The 21,028-nt window shown below is 38.6% G+C and overlaps 1 protein-coding gene across 23 annotated transcripts in view; it reads right to left on the reverse strand.

The window, feature by feature from the left end:
• Nucleotides 1-21,028, reverse strand: part of GPHN (gephyrin) — a 304,336-nt gene that overhangs the window by 192,981 nt on the left and 90,327 nt on the right. For 22 of the 23 annotated variants that reach the window (XM_057420149.1, XM_057420165.1, XM_057420152.1 and 19 more), the window contains one exon: nt 8,592-8,670. In XM_057420149.1, coding sequence (XP_057276132.1) covers nt 8,592-8,670 — 79 coding nt within the window. Of the gene's footprint in view, nt 1-8,537; nt 8,671-21,028 lie in introns of those variants that run through there. The other variant, XM_057420150.1, reaches the window with a different exon arrangement.

Here is a 21,028-nt window from a genome sequence, read left to right on the forward strand (position 1 = left end):
GTCTACTTGATTTCCATTTGTGTGGAAGCTGGTCCAAATATCTGCTTAATCTTATGATCCAAACCACACCCTTTTTAGAATTTAATATGGTAGTCAAGATGTAAACAAATCCCAGGTTTATACAGTCATATAAATAGCTCTTCTATTTTGTTCTTGGGGTTTTTTTTAGTAAGTAAATCCTCGTTTCTTATTTTCTTTCCTGGGAATATAGAAACACACTTAATACATTCCTGAGTATTGAGAGGATCTTTTCAGAGTACTATCCACTAATGCAGGTTAACCTAAGATCAGCACTGGACCACCTCTCTTCCATAGATGCACGCAGTATTTTTCTTTTCAGTATCCGGACACTATGAGAAGACAGCTCCTTTAAATACCCAGAAAAGATCTGGATATGAACAGAAACAAAGACTAGAGTCAGAAAGAAAGAGATCAAGTGAAAAGTCAGGTTAGCTGAGATTCTCATGAAGCCTGGAGGTGGTAAAATGGATGAAGACTGAGACACGCAGGGGTCTTATCTACATTCTTTCCAAATCCAAAGGGAAAAAAAAAAAAAATCCACACCACAACTGTAACTTACTCATATGTGTACTGGGTCTGGCTGGGATGCAACTGACTTACTTCAAAGCAGACTGCATGCTGCCGTGGTCTGGATTTTTTACGAAAACAGTGTTGGCAACACACCAAACCAGTGTTTTAACTACAGCTAAACAGTGCTTGCACAGCATCAAAAGCTTTCTTCTTCCCCCTCTCTGCCACCCCAGCAAGTAGGCTGGAGGTGGGCAAAGAGTCAGACACAGCCAGCATTGCTGACCCAAACTGACCAAAGGGATATTCCATGCCATAACACTGTGCTCAGCAATAAAAGCTTGAGAAAATAGGGTGTAACATTAATGGCTGCAGCATTTGCCTTCCCAAGCAACCCTTCCATGTGCCTTGGCATTCCAAGAACTGGCTAAACATCTGCCTGCTGATAAGAAGCAGTGAATTATTTCTCTGTATTAAGGCTCTTTCTTTTACTATTGAAGAATGTAAGGCACCGAAACAACATGGTTTAACAAATGCAACTGCGAAAATAAAAAAATGGCATGAATTCTAAAGTCACAAGCAGAATGGATACTTTGAAAATCAAGATTTAAAACATACATAGAAACAACTTTTAATTAATTTTGTGAAATTGCCTAGATTGAAACTTGGTCAAGATTTCCCAGCTTGTGTCCTATGTATCTCTTTTCAGACAACAGACAGTAGACATAATGAAACGGAGCAAAAAGGACACAGCTTTTCCTTAGAACCTTTTAAAATATATTTTCCATCAGTTTCATTTCTAAATGAAAGTTTACGTACACCTAACAAAATAACAATCTCTAACCCTGAAAGTGAAGAATCTAATAAATCTCCATAACCAACAATGTTTTTATTCCAACCAACATTATATATTCGTTTATAACTGCCAGTTTCAGAACAAGCCAGAGAAAGCAAACATTTCCTTAGACAGCTTCATAAAAGACTACATTTCAAATATAATAAATTTAACACTCCCTAATAACAAGGAGGATGCCCATTTATGTATCCCGTATGTATAAAAGTTCCCTGAACATGTTTAGATTGGGGTTCCTGGCTAACAAGTTCAAGCAGTGCATCCCTGCACCACAGAGAAGTACTAGAAATGATTCTGAAACCAGCACTAGAACTCAAAGGCCATATGGAGCACCTAAGCTACAGCTGCCACTAAAGCAAACAACCCTTTCCCTTCGGCAATGCTTGTCACCCAGACACAGCACGGTGGCTGCACAGCCTCTTGTTCCAGACCAACTTTTTCAGTTATTTGATTAGCTCGTAATTTTTTTTAATTGCAGACTTACTGCAGGGCATTGCAAGTGCAAAAGGAAAAAAATTCCTTCACAGACTTTGGAAACCATATGATAAGAGAACAAGTGTGTTCTGAATGAAACTTCTATTGGTAGATAAAGCTGACATGGAGCTTTAAAGAGGTTACAGGAGAGTGCTTTGGGCCAAGAGGCAAATATTAGAGTTGAAAGTTAACAAGTGCTTAAGAAAGATTTTTTTTTATGTTCTGCTTTGCCACAGACTTCTGCTAAGATTTTGTTTCAGACAGATGAAGCAAAATCTTAGGATGTTCCTACAAGTTTATGAGTCTTTAAGCCTAAACAGCCAAGGACGGATGCATATAGTATTAGCAGTTTTCACTACAAACTGGCAAGGAATCTCATACGTTGAGAAAATTCTGTTCTTAAAGCACAAGTAATGGAGAAAGTCTTCAAGGAAGTTGAAAAGTAGATAATCAGTATGCCTCAACAGAGAGCCCTTTACAACATGTCTGCATAAAACATTAGGAACTTGTTCATATGACCGGAGGTAAAAAGTGTTTGGTACATGAACTACTGAACAATCTCTGTGATACATTTAATGGAGTCTGGTGGGGCCATGGAGAAGGCAAGCAGAGAAACTGTCCTGAGAAGAAACCCTGGCCAGTTAACAGAAGCATGTTATAGTTATCATGAAGGGAGGGTAAATATAATTTTTTCAGGCACATGCAAACTCTCTTTGCAGTTGAAGCAGATAAGGGCTTCTCACTCATTCCCCCAGACCAGTCAGAAACCATCAGGCTAGCATGAGGACAATTCTATTTATATCCGCTTTAAGAAGTGCTCATTAGACTCATAATCATCAATTACTTCAGGGAGGTTCCAGATCTTTGTAAATTTGCCAAGTGCAATATTTTTCATGAGATGCCGTACTTAAAATAGGCTGCACTTCTGTTACACCTCAGTATTGCTTCTCTGCGTAAGAGAGTACTCTAGGCTACCACAGTGAGTCCTCCGGTTGTCCTGACAAAGATCACCTGATGAAATCACTTGATCTTACAGATGAGCTCACCAACAGGACGTAAGAGAGGCAAGAGAAGTATTTTTGTAAGCTAGGCCTTATTAGCCTGTGCTAATATAGTATAATAACGAACAAACAACTGAGCATGAACTCCCAACAGAATACTGCTACAAAATGAGATAACAGAACATGGAGAAATATTTCCTTTGATGCCTTACTAACACTGGCAGTTAAATAAAAGAAACAGGCGTGATATTCATGTAAGAGGTACTGAAAAACTAGAAAGGCTGCACGAAGGGGAGAGGGAGAGAATGGATATAATCGTAACGTGGGATCTATAACCTTTAGCAAGACAGAATCATAGAATGGTTAGAGTTGGAAAGCACCTTAAAGATCATCTAGTTCCAAAACTCTTGTCATGGGCAGGGACACCTTCCACTAGTCCAGGTATGTTGTTATTTAATTATTTTCTATTCACATTTCAACTTTAATTAATTGCATTAGCTCTAAAAAAATGAGTTTTTACACATTTTACATGTACACTTTAAGGTAGAGAAATACATATTTAATTTATATATCTTTCTATGATATAAAGTATATGTCTCTATATTGTATATAATGCTTCTGTAAAGCTACATATGCTACTGATTTTCAAACGATGAGTAAAACCCAGAAAGAATGAACTATGATATTTGTTAGCCTCAGTACTGCTCTAGACCAGTTCCTTCACATGAAGATAGACACTGTGAAATTTCACATCCACAGATTTAATATTGTATTTGTTACATCTTCAATCGTACACTATAGCCTGTGTTTTCAGTAAGATAACAAAATCAGAGCTTCTCAAGAATTCTCTCATCATCTTCAATCCTTAGGTGACGAATTCTAAAGCTCTCATAACTACTTCCCAGAAAAAGTATCTAGCTCTTCCTTCTAAGGTTGTAATATACAACAAAGCAGTGCCAAAGACAACTTCTGACAGATTTGTATCTCTTGTCCAAAATGGGAGGGGGGGGAAGCTTCTGTGGTACATAAGTATTAAAAAAAACTTCCAATCTCTTGTCAAAAATTACCTGTTCTTACCTTCTAGATTTATCTACCCTCTCTTAATTGAAGACAGCTAATCTGAAGGAGGTATAAAACACAGTTTAGATGTGATTTTGCCTAGAAAGAAGTTATTCCAAATCTCTTGGATCTTGTTCATCTCAAAGAAGCTATCAAGATGCTTCCAAAACAAATGGGTAGCAGTGATTATGTGCAGCTGCAGCTCCTGCATTGCACAGAAAGATCAAAAGCATCCTCCTGTTTAAACAAGTACTTCATAAACTTTCTTTCTATATACAGGTTAGAGTTGAAAGGAACATCTTACAAAGTGATCCTAAATGCTAGAACTTGGGAACGTCTACACACAGAACTTCTGCCTGAAGCAGCTGGAGGTATAGCTAACCCTCTAATGATCTGAGGGTTCATGCTTCAGAGGTGTATTGAAATTACTTACAGTTAGAAAAAAAAAATCAGTAGTAAAGAACCTAGGAGTAGTTTCAGGTGATAACAATATTAGATTTTATTTAGTCTATTTCTCTCCTAAGCAGGGATTGGGTATTGAAGGTGGACAAGGAAGCAAAGGGTAGCATTCAGTCTGCTCCCAAGCAAGGAGTTAAATGAACAGACTGAATTCAGTTTCTTTCCTTGAGTACCGGATTAAGAAATTTTGCCTTACTACAGAGCCTCAAAGATCCTCCCACAAAAGCAGAACTCTGCTAGCATTTTAAATGGTTCCACTGCATTTTGCCACAGCTGAACATAGTCTGAAGAACATTTGCAACACTATCTGAGAACCACCAGACTAGTTCCTCCTATTACACCTGCTATCTGCAGCTCTGCTGTTTAGGAGCATTCATGGAAGGACACGTATAAAAAAATCTCCTCTGTAGAATGCAAAATGTTAAATATCTTTTATGGAATGGTACAGGAATGGTAGCCAGAGCTGGAGTGGGTGCATCATCTAAACCAAATTATGTGAATATTCATAGCCATATTACATTCCATAAATAGGAATCAAAATAAGTTCCATCTGGGCTTTGGTCATATTAACTACACTAATACCAAACTGCCAGAATGCACACATTTTTCACAGAAGAAAACAAAAATAGTTTGTCCTTCCAGTTCTCTACACTTACACAGGATCAAATATATGTAGACTGATGAGCTGATGAGCTTTCCCCAACACTCTTAGAAATAGATTCCGGTTTCTTTATCATCCTGGCGCTCTGATTTTTTTCTAAGCATCCAATCTCATCTGCTATAAAATGAAATAATTCTCTCATCAGCCAGCAATCCCTTTAATAATATTTTATACACTGTAGGCAACTCAAATTTTCTCTCTTCTGCCACCGTTTTCTAAATTAAGTAACACCTGTCATACACTGCATTTTCTATCTGCCTTCTCCTCTTGCTATTCCTCTCCTTGCCTTCATACCTTTAAGTTTTGTGTTCAGAACTGGACGCTGCATACAGCAGAGACATCATGGGATCTGAGCAAACTGATCTAGTTGAAGATGTCCCTGCTCATTGCAGGGGGGTTGGACTATTTGACCTTTAAAGGTCCCTTCCAACCTAAACCACTCCATTATTCTGTGATCAGCTGCAATGAATAAAGAATAGCAGCTAACTCTCAAACCACCTTTTCAGTTAAACCTCTAATCAACTTTTTGTCCAATTCAACTTTTCTGTAATTAAACTACAAAAAGGAATTTAATTGTAAAGTTATTTCATGCTTCCTTCTCCCACAGTCCTGCTATATGTTTATGTGATATGCTTGGTTTTTTTTCTTAAGTAGTTACTTTTATTGACAGAAATTAAGAAAATAGAAATTGACACATACAAATAGAAAGACATAACCAAACTCCGGATTTGAGCAGCAGAGCTTTTATCACTGATGATTAGAGAACTGAAAGCTGATCAAGATTACAGAGTCCAGACTGCTCTAGCTTGGAAATAGTTGGGGAAAAAAAGACTACCCTGATAATTAGGCACACTTGAAACAAATCAGACACTAATCAAAAAAACCCTCTAATGCTGTATTTGTAGAGTACCATTTCAACCTCAAGACAAACTTTCAGCCCTCCAGAAAAAGCCTTCTGCAATAACAAAAAAGAAGTTGCCTGTGATGGTCTCAAGAGTGGAAAACAAGGGAAATGCCAGCATAGCTTAGAAAACTGTATCAATTACTTAAGTCTCACAAGAAATGGACACCATTCAAAATGCATTTTACATGATATATCAAAGTATTCTCATCGAAAACAATTTAAATTATTTTTATACTACCCTCTTGGTGTATTATAATGCATTTCTACCTCTACTTCTAATCCATCATTTGCTGGTAATGTGAATTCCTGTTAAAGTATACACTGATTATCTATTTATATGCTAATGAACCTAAAACCTCTTGCACTCTCTTTGTTAAGCTATTTTATTAGCATCATACATTACAAATCCACCGCAAACCTTTAGAGTGACACAGCCATTTGCAGAGGAAGCATCAGAATTTTTTATGTAAATCTGATATTGGTATCAGAGATTACAAATTAAAGAGGCAGTCTGCCTACAGTCAGGGCAAACAAGCACCATGAAATCCTAAACTGTAAATATTAAACTGGGAAGAGGATGAATCAAACATTTACTGCAAGGATGGTGAGACAGTATAACAGGTTGCCCAGAGAAGTTGTGGATGCCCCATCCCTGGCAGTGTTCAAGGCGAGGTTGAACGGGGCTTTGAGCAACATGGTCTAGTGTGTGAGGTGTCCCTGCCCATGGCAGGGGGGTGGAACTGGATGATCTAAAGGTTTCTTCTGACCCAAACCATTCTGTGATTCTATGATTTCAGGTATCATTACAGAAGAAACTATTAGCCAAACACTAAAGATTTTAATTAAACTTGTTTAATTAAACTTATTTCAAAAAAGCTTAAAACATCTCTTTGGCTGGCACTCCCATGCTTTACCCCACACAATCCTTTGCATTTCTCTTTGCCTAATAAAAAATTCAGACACCATAGGACCTACAAAAGGCTGGACTGAACAATATAGCCTTAGATTGTTTCTTCATTTTGGAGATCCATTCACACTATTACACATTTTGAAAGAAGTCTTAATAGGCACTCAGTCATAAAACTGCAAGAAAATCAATTTGGAAAGACAAAACAAAGTCAATACATTCTTATCATTAGGAAGGAAGAAGTAGACTTCTCTTGCACTATAATCTGTCATACAATAGAAGTGTCCTTGAGACCTAACAGATGTTTTGAGACTTGATTCAATCTTTTAAAGTGATAGAAATTACTGCATTGCAGTCACACTTATGCTATAAGCAACAGAAATCCATTTCAGCTATTTTGCAGATTACAATATTTTATTACAAACTTTTTCATGAAAATTAGGGTCAAGGAAAGAAATTAGAAATTTCATCACTTCTGGTAAAGAGTAAGGAAAATGATCATTCTACAACAAAGGCAATTCATCCTTTCTGAAAGTAAACTCTAGAGGTGCAAAACCAAAACTGCATGCACCACATAAGTACAACTACAGCTCAAAAAACCACAAGCAATTCTCAAAAATAACCAACCAATCGAGCACTCAAACAGCAAGTTTTGGTTGATACTAAGGAAATCTCCTTGACTTCAACACTTAGATACTAATTACTATTAAAGATAGACAGTGATTATTAAAAATGTACCTACTGCATTCATTTCATGAATTTCAAGCAACAATTATACTTGTCCCTTGCATCTCTATCATTTCAGAAGTATAAACTTCAAATATTGTATACATTATGTAAAAATCTCCCAAGAGTGCATGTGTATATGCATGTATGTCATTTACCTGTAGCAATGTGACAAAGTAAGTTCTGTATCTTACTTCATTACTAAAAATCCCCAGTAACTGAAATAAAATGTTAACTATACCTTATTTTCCACCACTTCTCAATCCATACTGAAAAATGTGCTCTGCCAGTGTAAAGGCTCATCGTATCAGGACCCACTGTGGAATGTGCTATCATTCAGATTAAAAAGATGTGAATTTTTCCCCTCTTCTCCTTCCCTCGTAACAACTGGTACACTTGTGCACACTAGCAAGAGTATTTTCAGCTAACAAAAAGGTCTGATGAGATTTCAAGTTTGGCTCAGAGCTCATGATGTTGAATTTTATTTTAGAGGAAAATACAACACTGAGACGGAAACCACCAGTCTTTCCATGGAGTCAAAATTAGATCATCTCCTCATATACTTGCATTAAAGCAGACATGAAAGGAAGAAATAAATCTGCTGTATGAAATCAGATACAAAGAAAAACGATTCTACATGTTGTGATAACTGAGGATAACATAATTAGCCAGTAACCTCCTAGTTTATATACAGTTCCTTCTTAAATAAAGTTGGCTGACAATATGCATACAACTCCTCTGTAGAAATACCAGCATGCACAATCTGTTGCTTGTGATGACTCTTGTACCCTTTACTGTATGTCCTCACTGGATGTTAGTTCACGAACGGAAGTACATTAAAAACCAACACGCTTTTAATAATATTCATCTATATTAAAGACTAACAATTTGGCAAGCATATTACTACTAAAGCACTAAGTGTACTTTATCATACTGTTTCTTTATATAATTACAAAACTACTCACAAGGATATCATGAAGAAGCTTTTCTTTGCTTAGCAATAAGAGCCAGATACTCACAAAGAAGGGTCTTGGACCAGATCTTTAAGGTTTATCCCACTACGATCTTCGGCAAGATTCCTGAAGCAACTGTCACTCACTAAAAAAAAATAGAAATAAAATGAAAACAAACAAATACAGAGGGAAAAAAAAAGAAAAAGAAGAGAGGGAATTCAAGAACAAATGCAGCTCTTTTGATAAACTAGAAACACTTTTTGGTGTAACTTGGACATTCATATATAAAGTGTGATGTAAAGTGAGGCTTCACCTAACTTAAAAGATAAGTTAACTCAATGAAAAGTGATAAACATTATATCACTGATTACGTGAAACAATCAATTTCAGCTGGTGTCCGTAATCCTTCTCCACCTGTGGCAACAGAAAGTCTCAAATACGAACACTGGATGCTCAGGTACACATAGCTATCCATACACTTAGCAGTAGAGTCTTTAATCAGGCACCCATCAGTATTATTTACCTAACTGCAGTTGCTGCGTATTTAAATTAACAGTTGCGATGCCCCAAACAAGAAATTAAGTGCAAAAATTTATTCAAACAGCTTATAATTAACTTGTAAAGCGCATGTAATGCAGGTAGTTACTGTAATAACTGAAATTATAACACAGCACATTTTGCATAAGTTTAAAATAGAATTAGTGTGCTTCCAACCCTACCCATTCTAAGATTCTATGAATTACAGTTTTTTCTGACTACAGTGAACTTTCTAATGGACACAGAAGTTGTGATGTGGCAAAATCAGTGTAAGGATCGATTTGCCGTAACTACCAAAGTAAGCTGCTAAAAAGAAGAAAGCTTATGAAGAAATGTACTATTGCTCATCTTCCAACATAGAATAGTGCCTCAGATTAGGTGAAATGGGATGTGTTTAAATTCATCTGCAAAAGCAAGTGTTTCTATTTCTTCATTTCTAAATGCAAGATACTCTTTTAAATTTACATCTGTAAGTACTCATGTGCATCACTAGCATGAAAAAAACGCAAATCATTCCCAAAATATGTTATTTTCACAGATCACAATACATACTGTGACAGACCTACCTAACACACAAAGCTGCAAAATGTTTCTACTGGTACCCCTCGTTGCCAGTGCATCTCACAAGAGTGAAACCTGTTAGTCTGATGGGAAAGACAAGTACTGGAAGAAAGGGTCCAAAAAGAAGAGAATGGGGTAGGTCATGGAAAAGGTACTGGCCTAACTCCCACACAAAGCCTTACAGCTGACAGAATATGACAGTAATAGCAGTATTTATCAAGCACTGATAAGATTAAGAAGTTTACCTGCTTGGCACCTCAACACTGTAATAACCAGTTGATAACCTAGGCTTCTCTCACCTGCCACCTCTGAAAACACTACCCAACAGCTGCTTGTCACATGCGACCACGGAAAGCCAGGCAGTATTATCACAAGAAAGCTCTTGTTTTTAAGGTGACTGCCATAGACCTTCAGTTTAAGCAGCAGCTACTTGTACTATCAAAGTCCCGACCTCCTGGCTTGTTCCTCCTGTGAGAATCATTGTTTCTATACTAAGGTACAAGTTACCTGTACTGAGTATCACAGGTGCTATCTACCTTGCCAGGGAAGCTCACCTTGAGCACCTTGGGACTTCAGAAATACTGAATACAATGCCTATTGCGCTGAACCCACATCCCTTGAATCTAATAAGTCTCTGACTCCCGACTTAAAGAAGTAATTAGAAGATCAGCAGACTCACAACCAACCTACACTCTAGATCGTACAGGAGAAAAGAACCCCAGCTAAGTTGATATTTGATAAGTTAATATTTGCCTCTTAACAAGTTTGGCAACAGAACAGTAAGCAGAATATTTCACCTACTGTTTTGCCATAACTCCTACATTAGAGATGTATCATCACATCTCCCAATCCAACACTACACAGCATAAATAAAAATGGTCAGCAATGTTTTCTCACTACTAACTCTAATATTATAATACCCTTTTTATCAATGAAGTTGAAAACTGCAAACCCTCCAACAGTTTTGTTAATATTCACCAAAATCAAATTTCTGAAATGAAACATTTGTCTATACTTGTAAGTTAAATTACTAGCATTGATAGCAACAGAACTTCCGGTAAGAGGAAATATTTCAAAAGAATGGGCTGGGATAAGACTTCTTACAGGAAGACTTTGTTGCGCTTTAGTGACCTGCATACAAGCACAGTCACATTCCCTCACAGCCTTGCAAACTCTAGCCCAGGAAAGAAAACAAATGCTCAGCAATAAACATGGGATGGAAACAATCCAGCAGGGTAGGTATTATATTTCTTACCACTTGGAAAACCACAAATCAACACTGCATGTATTTTTAAAAAATGATTTCCTCTGATGGAGAGCTATTTATTTTAAACAGTATATCGGGTGAAACTGTGATCGATGGCATGGCAGAAAGATTAGGATGATCAATGGTGCTTTAAGGTTCGGGGGAAGAAAATGCAGAAGAAACTTCGCATCACAGCCATAAATTATACTACATACACAGTGGTCGTGCCTAAGCTCTTGTCTTTAAAGCACAACTACTTATATAGGACTTCTATAGGAACACAATACCCATACAGAATTTTATTATCTTGTTTCAAAATTTAATCTTATATTTTTTTAAACCTCAAGAGTTTATAAAAGGATTTTAAGCAGTATTGAGTGCATGTTTTATGCAGAGAGAAAGAATTGCTGGCTGCTCCCCTCTACACATACACCAAGTGGCTGAGCCTCTGATCTGTATTACACCCCCCACATATAATTCCTTATAAACAAGGAGAATTACAAAAAGAAAAAAAAAAAAAAGCTTCATGGAGTATTGTGCATACAGTGACAATCTATGTGGTGCTAGAAATGTTTTTTAAGAAATTAAATACTGGCACAATACCATGGACATAGACTGAACCCACTCCTATCACATAAACACATTATCTCAAAACACACAAGATTAAGGTGGAATTCCTAAACATCCATTCCAAGTGCGCTGTTACATGTATCAAAAGTGAAGAAGTTTCAGCAATAGCTCCAATTCTCCCAACACTCCTCCTAGTTTCAGCTCCTGCTTTCTAATACTAATACTAATACTCTGTTTCTGCCCTCTGTCAGGCTTCCATGTAGGAAGTCATGGAGATGGAAAACCACGAGGCAATATAGTTTTCACCTGTCAGCTAAACAGCATACACAATTCTGCATGAAAAGGTTAAAAATCAGCATTTGCACTCTAACGTGCTAATGTCCAGTTTACAACAGCCTTCCCACTTGGCATTTGTATGCTTCTAAATCTGTCCATGTGATTTTTTTTTCCTTTGCTTTCTTTATGGAGTTTTAAATGAGACCATGTGGAAGGAAAATGGATTATTAGCCTGACGATTTCCAAAATGAGAAGTAAAAGGTAAGTTCAACTCTGAAGGTAAACTAACATTTTCTTCAAGAAGAAGCAGGATATAACCTGTTGTGAACCTTACCCTTTTTTTTTTTTAATATTTTCTTTAATATCCTGCAATTTGAAAACAATATAGCCTTTTGAAACTGTCAGTTAATCTGTTATCCCACACAGTCTACTCCCAGTAAACAAAAGCCCTCTTTATATCAAAGCACTTCCAATTCCTCATCTGTTAATGGTAATTTCCATTTCATATGCTCTAGGAAAAAAATGTAATTATTAGTCTCAAAAAAAAAAAAAAAAGGGGCTATCTATAGTTTTTTCAAATAAAATTAATAATAAGTTTTACCTCCCTAATATCAAAATGTGCAAGTCCAGAAAACCAAAAACTACTATTACCTGCCAGGTATTCCTGTTGGTTCTCAGAATTCAGACCTGGTTTTAGATTAGTTGTGGTTTCCTTAGTTGTTGATAAAAACCCTCTTGACAGCAAAAATGCTACACTCATTCACTGGTAACTGTGATGCATTGTTAGTTCAAAATATATGGACTACTACAACATTGAGTAATGTGCGCTGAAGTACAAGATTCTAAAAGAATGGAATAGTACCAGAATGTAAAGATTGATTCTCTTGCTATTAAAATGTTTTCACGGCATTATGCAGGTCCCATGAACAGTAACATTAGAGATAAATATCCTGCCTCTTTTCTCTGCTACTGCCATATTTTTCAAGTGACTGCCTGTCAACCAGAAAACATACATAAAACAGATGGCACATCACAGAAATTTTGTAGCACCTTCACCAGCTCTATTACAGAAGACGGCAAATTAATTAGAAGAGCACTTCTACTATTTGCATATCTGCATACAAATGTCTCTAACATATTTACAGAATAAAAAGAACTACTAGTCTGCATGCAAATTGCAAATGCTTATAACTGCTAAGAAAATATGTTGCCTGTGAGTAGCAGAAATAATGTAGGCTGGTTTCCCAAGAACTTGTGCTCTAAATGCCATTCACTATCACCATAATAGATCCAGATTCCCTTTGATTCCCACACAAGGAAGAGAGCTAAAGCTAATAAAAGCCATGCATGTGAAAACACCAGTCAATACCAATCTGCCTTCTCCTGAGTAGTGGTTATAATCTGAGTCTCCTCTGCCTGGCTGCTAATTTTTACTTACTTTATAGATATAGCTTTTAAAAAAAAAGATAACTAATTTATAGATATATCCTTAAAATTCTCTTTTTCTACATTACCATTACTTTCTGATTATCCTGTTATCACTTGTTCCATATGTGGGTTAAACAGTTTTAAAAAAGATGACCTGAAAGACCAATGTAAGACTGAAGGATGACACTGCCTAACTTTTGATCATGTAAGCCTTTTTTCCCCCCGGCAAATAATCTAATAACAATTTTCAAAATCACAAGGCATCAATGCACACCAAATTTCAAATTTCTTCCCTTTTCATTTCCAGTTTAAACGTCATTACGCTAGAAATGGACATAAGAATCCTAAAATGGCAACACTTCCAGTTTTAACTCAGAGCTATTTAACGACAAAAGTAGTTCCTGCACCTTAACATAGTTACTAATACCTGTGCAATGTCCGGGCAAACGCTTCACAGTGGAACTGATTTTTAAAATTGAGTTAAAGCACAGTAGTATTTACAGCACACAAATAAACATATTTTCTTAGGCGTGAGCAGGGTCAGGCAACAGAAAACATATCACCCACTCCACAGGTTCACATATTCCAACCTGAGAGCTATGCAAAAAAGGTAACACTTTATGTAAATGGATCATCAAAAGTGCTAAAATAGCCACACGAAGAAAGGACCCTCTTGTATATGGATTTAATTTTTCTTTTTTTAAGTATAAAACTTATTAAATTGGTAAAAAGTAAGACTAACAAGTTCAAAATGTGCTGGTGAAATCAATATATACAGGATATGCCATGTCAGAGATAGTCAACACTTTTCATTTAAGTCCAGAGGCAAATGTTTTTTTTTTTACCCCATAAGAAAATTGCATTCCAAAAATAACTAGAGCCTTTTTAAGTCAGTGTTGTATCCTTTCCATTTACATAACCACTTAATTTCTACTGCCAAAGAACGCATCATGAACAGCAACAGCTCCAGAGAAGTGAAAGTAGCTGAGAGGGTCCTGATCACTTCACTGTTTGAGCTCATTTTATCCTTCATCTTTGTCAAGTTTGTAACCAGAAGTACAAAGACTGAGGCACAAGACTTTGGAACAAGTTACAGAATGTATCAACTGGTAGGAATTTTCATTTTAAGAAGTAATGTAAAAATCTGTCCTGGGTTCAGCAGTAGCAGTCATGTTTCTCCTTCGTGGTAGCTGGTGCAGTGCTGTGTTTTGACTTCCAGCCTGGGAACAGTGCTGGTGATACCGATGTTTTCGGTTCTTGCTAAGTGATGTTTACCCTGACCAAGGACTTTGTGAGGCTCATGCTCTGCCATCGAGGAGGGAAAGCCGGGAAGAAGCAGAGACAGGACAGGATGCCTGACCCAGGCTAGCCAAAGAGGTATTCCATACCACAGCATGTCATGCCCGGGGGGGGGGTTAAGGGGGAGTTACCAGGAAGGACGCAAGCTTTGGGTCGGATTCGTTTCTTGGCCGGTGGTATTGTATTCTCTTCCCTTGTTATTCTCTTATCATTGTTGTCGGTGGTGGTAGCGGTGGTGATTTGTGTTGTACATTGGTTGCTGGACTGTTCTTGTCTCAACCCGTGGGAGTTGCACTCTTTCGATCCTCTTCCCTGTTCCTCCGGGAGTGAGGAAGGGGAGAGCCTCGGGGGCGGGGCCTTGATTGCTCTCCGCCCAGCACCACTCACTGGGAGTGAGTGAACAAGCTGTCTGGCTAGGGTTTAAACCATGACAGTTCTCTTGGCGCCCAACGTGGGGCAAGAGGGGTTGAGATAACGACAGATCTGACCTGATTAATAGTCACTCGTCACAATGCTGATTTATTGGCTCTCAAGGTTGTTCCTCTTGATCTCACAGTTTCAGTATATCGTATCTTACGTCCATCCGGTATTTGCTGTATTAGTGTTTTTCAAGTGTGGGGCTCGGGGTAAGGTTTTTGTCTCATTGTACTTTATGGTAATGACTTGTAATACAATAGAATCATTGATCATGAAACTGATCTGGCTTATGTTCCCAGTGTGGTCACCACCTTTATACTTTGGGAGGTATATAATAGAAGTGCTTAGCAATTACACATCTTTTTTCTCCTTCTCAGGTGCTGAACCTGTGAAGGAGACATTCGTTTACCCTCCCAGTCGTCCCCCCAGACCATTTGCATTTGAGAGTTTTGAAGTTTTTGAATGGCCTTTTAATGCTGTTGAGACTTGTTTGCTGATCGTGATGGGGATCACCACGCTGGCACTCATACAGAGTGTGTTTTGCCCACGACTGATTTCAAGAGTTAAGCAGAGTCAGGTTTGGGTCTTGTCTGGGGTCAAACGACAATGTAGGAGGACCAAGAGATTTTCCCTGAGGCTGGATAGCCATGAATGGCAGGGTGTGTGGGATAGTATGGGCAAGTATCTAGGTCAGTGGGCCCCTCCAGTACTTTGGAATTTCACTACCGAACAACTGCAAAATCCAGAAGAATTAGTAAAACACTTAAATGAGGTGTGTGGTCATTCTGGCCATACCGGACAAATCATGGCAGCGTGCTGGGGATTTGCCTATGCTTACAGGGCCATGTTCAACACTATCCAGCACCTTCAAAAGGAAAAGAATGTCGGCGGATCTGAGGGCAAAGCAACAGAGAAAAAGCAAAAAAAAGAGGCAAGAAGAGTGAAGCGAGATGAAGAAACAATGAATTCACCACCCGGTCTAGCATCTGATCAGGAGTCATCATCACATGACAAAGAAGAAGAAGAGGTAACTTCTTGACCTCGGACCTCAACCGAGCTGCGGAATATGCGAAAAGATTTTACCCGTCAACCAGGGGAGCACATCATCACCTGGTTACTCCGATGCTGGGACAATGGGGCCGATGGTCACGAACTAGAAGGTACAGAAGCCAAGCAGCTGGGATCACTTGCTAGAGAAGGGGGAATTGACAAAGCAATTGCAAGAGAGAAAAAGTCCCGCAGTCTTTGCAGGTGGCTCTTGGCAGCTGTGAAAGAAAGGTTTCCATACAAGGACGATGTTATGAGTCGTTTGGCCAAGTGGACTACTATAGACAAAGGCATCCAGTCTCTGAGAGAATCAGCCAGATCCCTACAGATGTGATCAACAAGATAACAGCAATGTCTGCCCCAACTAATAAGAAAGAAACGCAAGCTTTCTTGGGAGCTGTGGGGTTCTGGAGAATGCACATCCCAAATTACAGTTCTATTGTAAGCCGTCTCTATCATGTGACCCGGAAGAGGAATGATTTTCAATGGGGCCCTGAGCAACAACAAGCCTTTGAGCAAATTAAACGCGAGATAGTTCACGCAGTAGCCCTTGGACCCGTCCGGACCGGGCCAGATGTAAAAAATGTACTGTACACTGCAACTGGGGAGAACGGTCCTACCTGGAGCCTCTGGCAGAAAGCTCCAGGGGAGACTCAAGGTCGACCCCTCGGCTTTTGGAGTCGGGGATATAAAGGATCTGAGGCCAGCTATACCCCAACTGAGAAAGAGATACTGGCAGCCTATGAAGGGGTTCGAGCTGCTTTGGAAATGATTGGCACTGAAGCACAGCTCCTCCTGGCACCCCGGCTGCCCGTGCTGGGCTGGATGTTCAAAGGCAGGGTCTCCTCTACACATCATGCAACCGATGCTACATGGAGTAAATGGGCTGCACTAATTACACAATGAACTCGAATAGGAAATCTCAGTCGTCCAGGCATTCTAGAAGTCATCATGGACTGGCCAGAGGGCAAAGATTTTGGAATGTCACCAGAGGAGGAGGTGATGCGTGCTGAAGAGGCCCCACCATATAATAAACTGTCAGAAAGTGAAAAGCAGTATGCCTTGTTTACTGATGGCTCTTGCCGTATTGTGGGAAAGCATCGGAGATGTAAGGCAGCTGTATGGAGTCCTGGACGACAAGCTGCAGAAACTGCTGAAGGAGAGGGTGAATCGAGTCAGTTTGCCGAGGTGAAAGCCATCCAGCTGGCCCTGGACATTGGGATACACACTTACCAATGGCCACCTGGTTGGTCAACACCAGAGGATCTGCCAACAGGGCCGGCCCAGCCCAGTCAGAGGGAGTTGCACTCTTTCAATCCTCCTCCCCGTTCCTCCGGGAGCCGGGAAGGGGAGAGCCCCGGGGGGGGGCGGGCTCGATTGCTGTCAGCCCGGCACCACTCATTGGGAGTGAGTGAACAAGCTGTCTGGCTAGGGTTTAAACCACTACAAAATCTGATAGGAAATCAAATGAAGAAAAGATGAAGCCTGAAGATCAAAGAAAGCACACTGTCGAGAGACCTATCTGAAATAAAAGAGCAAGTCAGTAACTTCAACTTCCTTAGTAAAATCTATTTTCATTGGGCATTCAGAGCTAGTCACAGTAGTGCTACAGATTAGCTGTAGTTTCAATTCACGTGTTATAATTCACTTCCAAATGTGAATTCTCAGCAGACAAGAACACATTTATTTTATTCTGGTTATTTCAATTCACCAAAATCCCGTAAGTAGCCTCTGTTCACGCAACCAGCAAGAACGTTCTTGTGCTTTCTCTGCCACGTAAGTAACCAGCAGCACAATGTATTTGTCCCTATTTCTTATGACCAGGTAAAGGCTGACACAGCAGACAACTTCACAGATTTTAAACACAAGGCTGCAGTGATTATAGTGATTGTATATCTTATATAATCACTACAGTGACTATAGTTTGACTCTCTCAATACATCTGCCCCTCACACCAGACGAATGTTTGCATCATCTGCTTTGTTTTTCACAGTTTTTGTTATGCACTAAAATATAGGGAAATTCTAAGTATATTTTTTCAAGACAACGAAATTTAACATTCACCTTCATGAATGTCCCATACCAAGCTCTTCAAACTCTGCTTTACTGGATTTCAGAGCAGAGCAAGCCTTCTCTCCCCTCCCTTTTATATGAAAGGATATAATATATATAATATATAATTGCCAGAATGGTATCCTTCAAGACTGACAAAGAAGTACTACTATAAAAAAAGGAGCCAATCTACTGGAAAGAAAACAGGATAAGAGAAAGGTTCAGGCGATCTAGTGAAAAACGCGGTGATCATAAACCAGAAATACAAGTCAGATGTGTGAATCTATTATTTTTTCCAGAAAATACAGGGAAACAGTAATGCCACCTGTAAGCCAGATGCAATGGAAGGCTACTGCAATGATACCCGGAAGACATGTCAGAGGAGGTGAAAAGAGCTTTCTTGATTAGCTTAGCAGAAAGAAAGCATTAGGTGGTTGCTGCTGGTTTGTTTATATAAATACACCAGCAAAACAACCAGAGGGAGAGGAGATAAAGAACAGTGCTGCAAAAGAAAAGTAACTGTGAGAAAATCATAAGAAATAGAGAGGAAATTTTCCAAGAGCTAGAGGGGTGAAACCTCACAAATAATCTTTCTGTAAAAACAATGAGGGCAAAAACCGTGCACACGCTGGTTCTCAATTGATTTTAAAATAGATTACATGACACAGGAATTGTTCTTGAACACAGGAGACTGCCTGTGCCACAGTTGCTAATCCTGTAAAACTGATGCTGGAGCTTCTCTGAAGTCTATGAACTTCTAAGCTCCCCTGCCCCAGGCTTCTCACATTTTCTAACAGCAACTAAATGAGCCATTTTTCTCTATGTATCCATTTTTCTGTGTACCCATTAGTCTAATTGTGCCTCTTTCAAATGATTTATCTTTTAAATATTTACAATGTTTGCGTGGCTGTAGGCTACAAATTCTATACTGGGTTTTAATCTAATATTCTATCAAGCTTGACTTTTAATTCAATCACACTAACAGCGTGATCCCTGCAGTCATCAGGTGAACTTCAGAAGAAAAACATCAAGCCATTAAAGACATTCAGATCTTTGGAAATGTAACATTATCAATACTTCTACTAGTTTGTACCCAATAAAAAATTAAATTCCTCAAAGCTAAAAATACTAAATGCTTGATGGAACGTTTCCCTCAGGCTCATTACTTTAAATTTAAATACGTTAGTGCTTTGGAGTTTTTTTGCAACAAATATTTACAGTGAGAAGTTTTTGTTGCACCTCTTTTCATTGTATAACTAAAAAATTCTAGGACATGAACGAGAAGCATAAAAGGTAAGCAGATCTAAGAGAAGGGAAAAGGACAGTTAAAACAACAGAAGAAGCTAATTACTTTCAAAGAGCAGTACCTCCTTTTAGATTTCTTCAAAATTATTATTTCTATCACAAGTTAGAACAGCTGTACCAGATACCAAAAAGCATTCTTCTAAAGTGCAATCTTTACAAGAAGCTCTTGATTTTCAGCTTTGTTTATTTCTTTAAGGGATGTCTGAGAGTCTTTTCCATTACTATAAAAAAAAAACAATATTCTTGTATCCCTAATCTTAGTTTTCTTGTATTTTATTAGCTCAGGAACAGAACATGTTTAGTTTCTTAGCTAACAACATCTGAAACAACTCACAGCATTTATACAGACCCAGTTTAACTGCTTACATGGATTCTTGGTTGTAATGTACACTAATCAAGTCTACAATCTCAGCTCAATGCACTTTTCAATATGACAAAGTATGCCTATGCTAGATGCTAACACATTTCACATCTGCCAGCTTGAGTGAGAAACACAAACATCACAAGAAAAACTATACTCCATTTTCCTAATGACACGTTCTATCTATAAACACTGCATTTCTTATGTAAAGTATTACAGTGACCTCTCCACTTCCTCTGCTCCAAAAATACAAACATCACATTATAGACCTGTGAGACAAGGTTTGCATCATCAGTTAATGGCAGGATTTAAGCACAGAAAGAACACTTTACATTATGGCATGCAGCAACACCCCTCTTTGCATTGCTGCACAGCCAAATGCATACAGATCTGCTGATACTTACTTAGATAATCCTCCAGGATCAACCCACAGACCCCAAGCCCTCAGGGTCCTGTCTTCCCTCTTCTCATATCTTATAGAGCCCCAGACACCAGAAATCATATAACTTGTCATCCTCAAGGAACTCAAGGTATTTTCTGCACAGTTCAACATAGTCCACCAAACTCTGTTCAAAGAGCACATAGTAAAAAAGGATGGGGAGACAAAGCTACGTTGTTTGGTGTAATTCACCTTATTGTCTAGCACACATAGTACCTAAAACTCTATCATAGCAGAAGGCAACAATTCCAAACTTGAGGATTCCCCTAGTCATTGTATCCATGGTTTGAGAAGATGCCTCCCCTGAATCCAGACCTATAAGCACACATTACATGACTTCCATGGAAGGACACTATGAATTTCAGACTACAAGAAGGGGCAAGGGAAGCACAAAGACAAGGCATGGAGCTGGAGAAGATCCAGGATCAGACTACAAAGCCAGATGTCTTATTGAGTATTTTGGGTTCACCTTTCAAGTTCGAGTGAAATCAAATAAAGCTCATACACAGCACTGAACCAAGGGAGTGACACAAGCTGAAGGTAACAGAAATGAGGAGGAAGCAGTGCTGACAATACCAAATGTGTTAATGGGCTAATAACACTGCAGAAATCCCAGTGAAAACCAAGCCCTATGCAGCTGCAAGATTTCAGAGCCTGAAGGTGTAATCATAGCAAAATAATGTCAGTCAGGACATAAACATGTACTGTATGCAAATAACTTCACCAGGGGCAAGGACTTGAAGAAATAAAAACACAAACAAAAAAACAAAGACAAAAAAAAAAAAAAAACCAAAACCCAACAAACACACAAAGCCCCCCCAAAAAAACCAAAAGACATGAAAGCAAAATCCACAAAAACAAAACAAAACAAAGAAATAAAACAAAACCAAAGAAAAAAAATAACAAAAGCCACACAACCAAAAAAAAACCCACCCAAACAAACTCCTCCATTCCTTGCTTTATTT

Source organism: Pezoporus wallicus, unplaced genomic scaffold, assembly GCF_028554395.1.
Source record: "Pezoporus wallicus isolate ANWC-B61680 ecotype Strahan unplaced genomic scaffold, APGP_CSIRO_Pwel_v1 contig_5418, whole genome shotgun sequence".
NCBI classification, from domain to species: Eukaryota; Metazoa; Chordata; class Aves; order Psittaciformes; family Psittacidae; genus Pezoporus; species Pezoporus wallicus.